This window comes from Gossypium hirsutum, chromosome D07 (genome assembly GCF_007990345.1).
Source record: "Gossypium hirsutum isolate 1008001.06 chromosome D07, Gossypium_hirsutum_v2.1, whole genome shotgun sequence".
In the NCBI taxonomy this organism is placed as follows: domain Eukaryota; kingdom Viridiplantae; phylum Streptophyta; class Magnoliopsida; order Malvales; family Malvaceae; genus Gossypium; species Gossypium hirsutum.
Genome location: NC_053443.1, coordinates 27,070,189 through 27,080,244, shown reverse-complemented (window position 1 = coordinate 27,080,244; position 10,056 = coordinate 27,070,189). Strand labels below are relative to the sequence as shown.

Genomic DNA, 10,056 nt, shown 5'->3' with positions numbered 1-10,056 from the left:
GCAATAAATCTATATAATATTTAAAATTAAACGAATAATATATAATAAATATCAATAAATAAAATAAAATTCGTATTATTCTTACAAAAATGATAAAAGTTAAAATGATAACTAAAAGTGAAATGATAAAAATATTTACATGATAGTCTAAGATGGCGGCTGTATGGTAAACATCTTCATCATATTCTGAAGCTGCTGCTGGAGTTCATCGTACTTTTTACGCTGCTCTGCTTCCCTTGCTTCCCTCGCTGCCGCATCTGCTTGAAACTGCAGCTGGAGTTCTTCATACTTTTGTTGAACCTCAACTGTTGCCGCTTGCATCTGAGCCATCTGATCTCTTAACTTCTGGACTTCAGCTTCAGCCTGACTCCCTGAAGGCATGTATTGTTGCGAGCTGGATTCGAAATATTGGGATGGGTTAACAAAAGATCCTTGAAACCGAACCCGACCATACCTTTTAGGACCCAAAACTTCAGTGATAATCCGATTATCAATGTCGTCAATATTAACAGAACTATCACTGGAAGGCATCGCATCGTACTCCGCCTTTTTATCTTTTAATTTTTCCTAATAAATAAATCACATAGTTAGGAACGCAATCTATATTAAAAAAATAAATGCAACATAACTTAACAATATTTTCATTACAAGAGATGAAATAAACCATTAGAAAATAAACACTAAAAATAATTAAAACAAGTCAAATTGTCTTAAGCAAACGTACCATAATTTCTGCAGCTTCAGGAGTCATAGGGTTTCCATCTTTCTTCCTATGTGTCATGTCAAAAAGTTGAAGGCGTCCAACTTTTTGACCGGAGGACAGTTCCTACAATACAGTTGTAAAAATATTATTTGATAGAAAGTAATAAATATCTGACAGTATTAAAAAATTCAAAATACCTCGGCCTGAGCTACACAAGCAAAACTTCTCGAGCCAGCTGTGTGAGTAAATTTTTGTTTCTGCCTACTACTTTTTCCAACTTGCTCACGATCCTATGTTATGAAATTATTAATACGTTAATTAGTAAATACTATAAACCAAAATAATTACAAGATTTTTGTAGTAACACATACCTCTCCTTTCTTCGAAGTCCAAAATCTAACGACCTCTTCCCACTGGTACCTCAGCATTCCCGGCGGGACATTTTGTAATCTCTCGTCGAGTGTTGTTTTGGTATTAAAGTAGTCTCTCTTTAAAGTGCTCTTATGGTCTCTCCATATTTTTCCCAATGCCTTCTTTACATAAGCATCGGAGACCTCTAGAGCAAATCTCGCCTACAAAAAATACAAGTTAAGAAAGTAAATATAAATGAAACTTAAACCCAAGTACTATAAATGACACTAACATTTTGTTACCTTAATCTGATCGAGAGCTTGGTTCTTGTTACTCTCGGGCATTTTATGCCATGACTCGTAGTTAATTGGCAACATATTTGCATTCCATGCTAGAATGCCCAAGTACCCTGCTAGAAGGTGAGCTTCTGATCCAACAGGCTGACCAAAGCTATTACTGCATACTTGGACACGCTCGACTGCATCTAGCTCGTATAAATCCCTTAGTAGCGTACGTCTTCGAACTCTCCGCGTCCCACCAGTTTCAGCTGAAAAATGTTATATTGTAATATAAGAATTTTAAAAATAAATAAACTAAAAGTCAACGCGCATGTAAATTAAATGTTAATTTACTTTGAACTTCTATTGGTTCTTCAGGTGTAGTCGGGACATTCGAAGATCTAACAGCAGTCTGTTGTTCAGTGCTGTTTGTACCCGTCGAGTTTGGAGTACCTTGAACAATGCTTAGCTCTCGCACTTTCCTTCTAGGCATTTTATCTTGTAGCTTGCTTGTGTTTGAACAGGCTATTGAGATTGTTGGATGACGTGAGTGGAAGCGTCTATCCAAGTGTCACATGAGCTTGCAATCGAGTGAACATAGTTGAGTCCCTGACACATGACAAGGATTGAATCAAAGACTTTCAATATAAATCAAGTTCTCTTATATAGAAGATCATATCGTAACGAGAATTTAACACTAAAGGATCTTTGCCTATTTGAAGATGATTGAAGATCTTTATAAGTGGTTATTATGTGGAATAAGTGATTGTAATTTATTGTAAATTTATTTGTTCATATAGGATATGTTTCATTGAGTGCAAAATTATAAGACTTAAATCATAAGTTGTATTCGTTGAAGTATAGTAGATTAACTCTTTGGGCAAGTTGACTTAGAAAACTTTGAATTAGGTAAACAAAGTTTTGTTATCTATATCTATTTACTAATAGTGACTTAATCAAGTTACAATATATACGAGGACTTATATTTGCTAAGCAAAAATCAGCAAACTTTAGATTATTATTGATTTTCCTTTTATCTCCATCTCCAACTGAATAATCATGAGGTTAAAATTGAAAACAAATAAAGAAAATAAAAGGGTTACAACTAATTAACGTGGCCGATGAGTTAATTACGAGCTACTCAAATTTCTGGCAATTCTGATAAATCCCCCACTCTTGCGAAAAGATTGTACCAGAAATCCATGTTAGTATCAGTATCATATAGATTTGAACCATAGTCATTGATTGTTTCCAACTTCGGTAATGGGGAGCTTGGCAAGTATTGAGAATGAAGTTGCTGGTCTGAACCAGCAACTTGTAAGTCGCTAGCTATGCTTGAATTGTCGGCCGACAATACTTCCGACCAGAAGTTCTCATCGATTTCAGAGACATATTCTTGTGTTTCAATCTTGTTCATACACATGTTACTGTTGTTTTCGCTTGTCGTTACTGTGGAAACCTCGCTGCTGGATTCTGGTGGGGAAGCAGGCCTATTATCTGCAGCATTTACAGCAGGGCTTAGAAAATTCATGGGTTCTTGTTGTTCTTTTTTGATGTCCTTGGATGAATCAACGTTGGATTTGGGTTGTCGCTTGTTTTCAATGGAGCCATGGTTCGGTTTCAGCCTCTTCTTCAAGTGGGTGTGCCATACATTTTTAATTTCGTTGTCTGTTCGTCCCGGTAATCTCGCCGCAATAGCCGACCATCTGCAGGAGAATCAGAATCTGCTTAGGCCAAGGATTAAACAAAGGGATGGTCTTGCTTTTGGCAGTAATTTTTTTAAGAATAAAAGATGGAATGACTTGTATTTTAGCGTCCGAGAAGAGAAAAAGTTAAGAAAGTTGAGTAATCAAATTGCTAATCTTGAATGATAATTACTAGTATTTTCATTTTTTTTATGGCTTGTAAGAAGCATAGGGACAAATCTCAGGGAGGAATCTTCTCAGTCCCACATGTTTCTATGATTATAACTATGACCAAATTGATTATAAAAAATAAAAAAAAGTTATCAACCCAAAGTAGATCTATGAATAAACAGCATATTCGGAATCGGATATCTCCAAAATTCAAACTAGAAAAACAGTCCAAGAGGATCAATCATATACATGTAAAAATGGATCAACTTAAATTAATCCTACTAATTTTGGTTTTGTTTACTAATGATGGAAGCTGAAATTTGAAGTTTATGGGAATCAGTATAGTTAGTATATACACACCTATTACCGAGCATTTCATGTAAGTTGATTATGGTATCCTCTTCTTCCCTGCTGAAATTCCCCCTTTTGATGTCTGGCCTCAAATAGTTAGTCCAGCGTAGCCTACAACTCTTTCCACACCTCAGTAAACCTGGAAAAAAACCAAAAGAACAAGAGAGGGATTCATCAGCAAAAGATTAAAAGAAACCAAGAAGTTATTGGTTAATTACCAGCTTGTTTTGGGAGTGCTCGCCAGTTGCCATGGCCGTAGAGATTAATGTAATTGATGAGAATCTGATCTTCCTCCGGAGTCCAAGGACCTTTCTTCAGTCCCATTTTCTCACAGCATGGAGCTCTCCCCATTGGTTTTCTCACCCAAAGGGCTGTTGTTGCCTTCTTAGCTCTGTATCGAAGATGGCAAGAACTGATAATAAGCTCAAAATAACAGTATTTATAAGGGCAGTATATGAATATATTAGTACACAATATGACGAGAGTGGAGACAAAAGCAAAAGTTGGGCTGTACAAGAAAGTCAAAAGAGTACTATTTGATTATACTAAAATTATTTCATACTTTTCAAAAGGTATATCCACCACATCCATAATTGCTAGGAAATCTCCTCTCAAATGATCACCCTCAACTATTCAAGTGTGGTGATGGGACTTGGATATATCGAGTGCTCAAATAAAACGTGGGTGAATTAATATATGTTTATATCTATAATTTATTTGGAATATGGATATAATGATATATGTGAACAAGTGCATGTACTTTTCATGTAGCAGGTCAGCGGCTCAACTCCAATTTCGCTAAATATTTTGGTTACAACTGGCTTACGCTGAGAATTCAGAAGCTTATTAGAACACGACAAGTTTAGTGTTACAAAGGGTTTTTTAGAGGTTAAATTTTGTATTTAGCAAAAGTTTTATTTGCTTTTATTCTTTTTCACTTATTAAATTTTAAAATTTTAGTCGTCATCAAATAATAATCTTTAAATTTATTAATAAAATTATGTTATTTTTATAATTTGATTCACCAAAAGTATTATAATTTATATAATGTCATGTCAACTTATTATTTTTACATATTACTCACTAAAAATCTAATTAATAGATTATCGATGGTTATTTGCGTTCATGAAATTATAAAATTTGAAAAGTTTAAGAAATTAGAATGATCTAGTTGAGAAAAATGGACTAATTCTACAATTATATGCATAGTACAAGACAAGTAATTGAATTTAACTAAATGAATTTAACTGTTATTGTTTGGACTAAGACTAAAATTTTAAAATTTAAAAAGTACTAAGATTAAAATTGATCCAATAAAAGTACAATAACTAAATCTTTTATTAAGTACAGAGACTAATAACAGAATTTAACTTTTCCTTTACTAGAGATTTTGTGAGCGAAAGAAAATTTTAATATGAAAAAATATATTCATAAAGAATTATTTAACAATTAAGGAAGGCGCGTTAAGTTATATATAAATAATTTTTTATTAGTTTCAAGTGCATAACTAGTTTTTAGTTGTTTTAATTAAAACTTTTATATAAAATAGAAAAAAGATAAAAATATTATTATATTAATACTTATTACTTTATTAAAATCAATTTTTAAGTAATTTTATTTATCGAATTGGTATCAAGTTGACTCATGATACTAACTCAACAAACATATTTTATATAGTATGTAGAACAAGATGTGGATGAAAACAATTTTTATCTAAAAAACTTATCTTTTAAAATAATGAGACTTTAATTGAAATGGTGAAATTAAAAATTTGAGATTTTAAGTTCAAATCCTATTATTTACATATTTTTACATAACTTTAAATTATTTTTTTATAAATTGTATATAAAGGTATGAAAAGGAAAAAAACACACACCCTTTTAAGAATCTTTATTAATTGTTTAACATTTGAATTTTAATATTTTTTCCTAATTGAATTAGTGTTGAGTTGACTCGTAACACTAACTTAGTCACACACTTAAATAATATATATAAATTAGATTATAACTGCCAATGTGAATAAGATGATTATGTAGAAATATATTTATGAAAAATATATAAATAATAAACAATTTTTGGTTGAAATTATAAAATTGAAGTTTTCAAGATTTTAGTGTTTTAGGTCAAAACTGTATTCATTCTAGTTTTAAATTAATTTTTATAAATTTTATATAAAATAAACACCCTCATAGTATTTGTTCATTTTTAGGTAAAATTATTTTTAGTCATTTTTTAATTAAGTAGATTTTCAGTTGACTCGTGACACTAATTCAATTAATCACTTAAATATAACTAGATTAAATTATAGCACACCCACGCCTTGGGTGAAAAAGAAGTCTTCGTAAAAAATATATCTATAAAACTTTTATGTAGAAATAACTAGGATTTTGGTTGAGTGGTAAAGTTAAGGCCACGAAATCTTTAATGTTAGGTTCAAATATAATGTGTGAATACTTTATTTGAGTTTAAATTAAATTTTATAAAATTTATATAAAAATGTCATCATCCCAAATAAAATGATGTTCAGTTAACTCCTACCATCAACTCAATTAAAGCTTTAATATAATGTAGATATATGATATACTACCATACGTAACGTTAAAATACCGTCACATGACTTTTTAAAAGAATATTATTTTATTACACACCAAAAGGGTGGGAGTCATTAATTTATTTTTGGTTGGGGAATTTTGTAACTCCCTAACTGTATAAAATATATTTTCATATATATGGAATATTATTTGAGATTATTCATTGTCTGCTCAAAGGTGTTGGCCGTTAGGGTTTCACGTTTTAAGTTGGGGGAAAATGATGGAATAATTATTTCCCAGTTATGCCACCTCCATCTAATTTTCTTTTGGCCAACATCTGAAAAAGTTTTCGAAAATTTATACTATTTCAATATGTGTGATTAGATATAGTCCAATATTACCTTATTCTTTATTTTTCAATACAATTATTATTTTGGACTCATTCATCATTTATCAATTATAACAATAATATATACTGATTAATTGTTAATTTACTAAAAATTAGTGAATTTTGGTTGTTCCTTCAAAAAGAAATGAAATTTCGTTGTCATAGAAAAATAAGAGAGAAATATTTGGCATATTAATGTAGTGTTGAAAGAGTCAAGAAAAGCAACTAGTGCGCTCGGTACTCATGCGTGCGTGGGACAATCATGTTATTTTCGGCCTTTACTTTCTACCAAATATTAAATTCCTAGCTTTTCTTTAAGGAAGCTATATTTTCTTTTCAAAGCTGCTAATTAATTTTTTATATAACAAAACAACAAGTCAAAAATTAAAGGACTTGGGTCATATATGTATAAGCGGTTCACTTCGCTTAAGTAACCTATGTCAAATCAATGTAAATTAATTGTGATTTAACATTAGTCACACGTGACATCATTGAGTCCCTATTTAAAAAATTGTTTTCTTTGAACGGTAAAATTTTGGTAAAAGTACTACTAAGGATCATTAATGTAAAAACATACATATTATATATATATTTCTTTTTCACATGAATAAATTAATTCTTATATGTCAATATAGAAAAATAAATTAATTTTTTTTGTTAAATAGTATAACACCCCAAAATTCTTAGATTTAAATTGTTAAGTCATGACAAGTGATTTAATTGGGTTTAGTGGTTAAGTGTTAGTTATGTCTGCTTGAGGTTTGAAGTTTGAATCCATGTAAGTGAAAGGGTATAATTTTAATTTTTGTTTTTGTCCCTTATTGTGTCGTTCAAAACAAATGAGTTTGGGTGAAAATCAAACTTCTTGTAAGCTGTTAAGATAGAAACAAATTAGTTTTTTTAAAAATTCTGGTTGGGTTATTATTATATTATATTTTATCTTATTGTATTTTTGTTTTCTTTTTTTTTTAAAAAGGGACTACTCCTAGGTTTACTCCTTTCAGCCATCCTACTTCCCCTTTTCTCTCCCTAATTGTCGTTTCACATTTTGCTTATTTCTTTCCATCCTTCAATTTTTCTTTTTGACGTATTTGTATGCCTAAGGATGTGGATCTGAGGCAATCTATTCTGCGGGAAGCGCATATTAGATCTTATGCTATGCATCCTGGTGGCAATAAGATGTATCGTGATCTCCGAAAGTTGTATTGGTGGCTTGGGTTGAAACGTGAGGTAATCAATTTTGTGTCCCATTGTTTGACGTGCCAGAAAGTTAAGGCTGAACACCAACTTCCTTCTAGATTGCTTCAACCCGTTAAGATCCCTTTGTGGAAATGGGAACAGGTTACTATGGATTTTGTTAGTGGGTTGCCTTTGACACCTATTAAGAAGGATTCAATTTGGGTTATTGTGGAGCATTTGACTAAGTTTGGTCACTTTATTCTGATTAGAACCAATTATTCCTTACAGAAATTAGCGAAACTTTATGTCTCTGAGATTGTTAGGCTTATTGGGGTTCTGATATCGATTATTTCAAATCAGGACCTCGGTTTACTTCTCATTTCTGAAAGAAGTTACATGAAGCTCTCGATACTCGATTGGATTTTAGTACGGCGTTTCATCCACAAACCAATGATCAGTCTAAGAGAGTAATCCAAATTTTGGATGATATATTTTGGAGTGGTGTGATTGATTTTCGAGTTAGTTGGGAACAGTTTTTACCACTAGCTGAATTCGCTTATAATAATAGTTTTCAATCTAGCATTTAGATGGCACCTTATAAGGCACTATATAGTCAGAAATGTTGCACTTCACTTTGTTGGACTAAGTTAGGAGAGAGGAAGGTTCTGGGTCCTAAGTTAGCGGTTGAGACCAAGGATAAGGTTCGTTTGATTCAAGACTGACTTAAGGCCACTTCTGATAGACAGAAGTCTTATGTGGACCTTAAGAGATGAGATATTGAGTTTGAGGTGGGAAACTATGTTTCACTTAAGGTGTCTCTTTGGAAGAAAGTTCTCAGATTTGGTCATTAGGGCAAGTTAAGCCCTCGATTCATTGGGTCGTATCAGGTTTTAAGGCTTGTTGGGCCAGTTTCTTATCAACTAGAGTTGCCTCTGGAATTGGATCACATCCGTGATGTTTTTCACGTATCCATGTTGAGATGTTACCGTTCTGATCCTTCTCATGTGGTTTAAGTGGAGGAGATTAAATTAAGGTCGGACTTGTCTTTTGAAGAGGAGTTGATACAAATTTTGGATCGTGAGGTTAAGGTCTTGAGGAGGAAGACCATCCCTTTAGTTAAGGAGCTTTGGCGGAATCATGGTTTCGAGAAGGCTATTTGGGAGCCTAAGGACTCGATGCATCAACTATATTCTTATCTTTTTGAGTCAGGTAAATTTCGAGGCTAAAATTTCTTAGATTTAAATTGCTAAGTCATAGCAAGTGATTTAATTAGGTTTAGTGGTTAAGTGTTGGTTATGTGTGCCTGAGGTCTAGAGTTTGAATCCCTGTGAGTGCAAGGGTAGAATTTAAATTTTTATTTTTGTCCCTTGTTGTGCCATTTGGAATAGATGAGTTTGGGTGGAAATCAATCTTCTTGTAGGCTGTTAAGATAGAAATAAATTAGTTTTAAAAAAATTGGTTGGGTTGTTATTATATTATATTTTATCTTATTGTATTTTTTTAAAGGGATTGCTCCTAGATTTACTTCTTTCAGTCGTCCTACTTCCCATTTTCTATCCCTAATTTCCGTTTCACGTTTTGCTTTTTTCTTTCCAGCCTTTAATTTTTCTATTTTTGTTTTTGACGTTTTGTTCTCTCCTCCTTGTTGCCTTTCTCCTTTTACTTGTTAAACTCACCAAAATTCAAATTTATGTGATCACCTTGTTTCTTTAAACCTCTATTGGTGTCATTATTCTATCACCGTTCTTCGAGCAACCTTGTTGTAGTGCCGTGTTAAAGTATAAAGAGTTTCGTTATCGTTTCGGTGTGGGTTAGTATGTATGTTTTCTAGTGGTAAATTAATTGATTTTGTTTTGTGAGATTGTTGGGAGATTTTTTATGACCTTGAGCATTTGGTGCTAATCGTTCGAGTTATTTGTTAGGTGAAGTTTGTGAAATTCATAACGTACCACCGGCGAATAGGTGCTGTAGGATCATTGTACCTTTTCGAGTTAAGTGACTATATTTCTTTTTGCTTAGGGACTGAAATTTTGTTAAACGAATGTGATGTTGGATAGTATGTTGTTGGTTAATTGAGTTAATTAGATGAATGGTTATAGGATTCAAGAGTTCCCGGCTGCGTGGCTGCTCAGAAATACTTTTAGATGTGTGAAATTAACCCGAAACCTCGTTCGAAACTCGAGAAAATTACGAAACAGGGGCTTTTAGCAAAACTACCCAGCGCCACACGGTCGTGTGGTAGGTCGTGTGGTAGATCGTGTGCACCACACAGGCTAGTTTTTTGGGCTATGTGGGCATTATTTTTCAAATTTTAGGGCTTAATTAGGGGTTGATTGTGGGACTCGAAAATTGAGTCCGTGAGTCTCTTATAGGCCCAGAAAAGCATAAGTTTTAGTATGTATATATACATGGGTAAAGT

At 32.5% G+C, this 10,056-nt stretch overlaps 1 protein-coding gene across 1 annotated transcript; it reads right to left on the bottom strand.

The window, feature by feature from the left end:
• Positions 1-2,332: 2,332 nt before the first annotated feature.
• LOC107954606 (transcription factor MYB30) lies at positions 2,333-3,969 on the bottom strand. Its single transcript, XM_016890213.2, has 3 exons — positions 3,758-3,969; positions 3,549-3,678; positions 2,333-3,038 (listed from the first exon to the last, which is right to left on the bottom strand). Exons 1-3 carry the CDS (start codon positions 3,888-3,890, stop codon positions 2,474-2,476), a joined length of 828 nt encoding a protein of 275 aa, XP_016745702.1. The 5' UTR covers positions 3,891-3,969; the 3' UTR covers positions 2,333-2,473.
• Positions 3,970-10,056: the final 6,087 nt, after the last annotated feature.

Bases quoted from the DNA above. Each gene is read 5' to 3' on its own strand.
- LOC107954606 (XM_016890213.2), bottom strand. From the start codon at position 3,890: ATGGGGAGAGCTCCATGCTGTGAGAAAATGGGACTGAAGAAAGGTCCT. The intron at 3,679-3,757 runs GTAATTAACCAA...GTTTTTTTCCAG, and splicing joins AGCACTCCCAAAACAAGCTG to GTTTACTGAGGTGTGGAAAG. The intron at 3,039-3,548 runs GTGTGTATATAC...ATTCTCCTGCAG, and splicing joins CATGAAATGCTCGGTAATAG to ATGGTCGGCTATTGCGGCGA.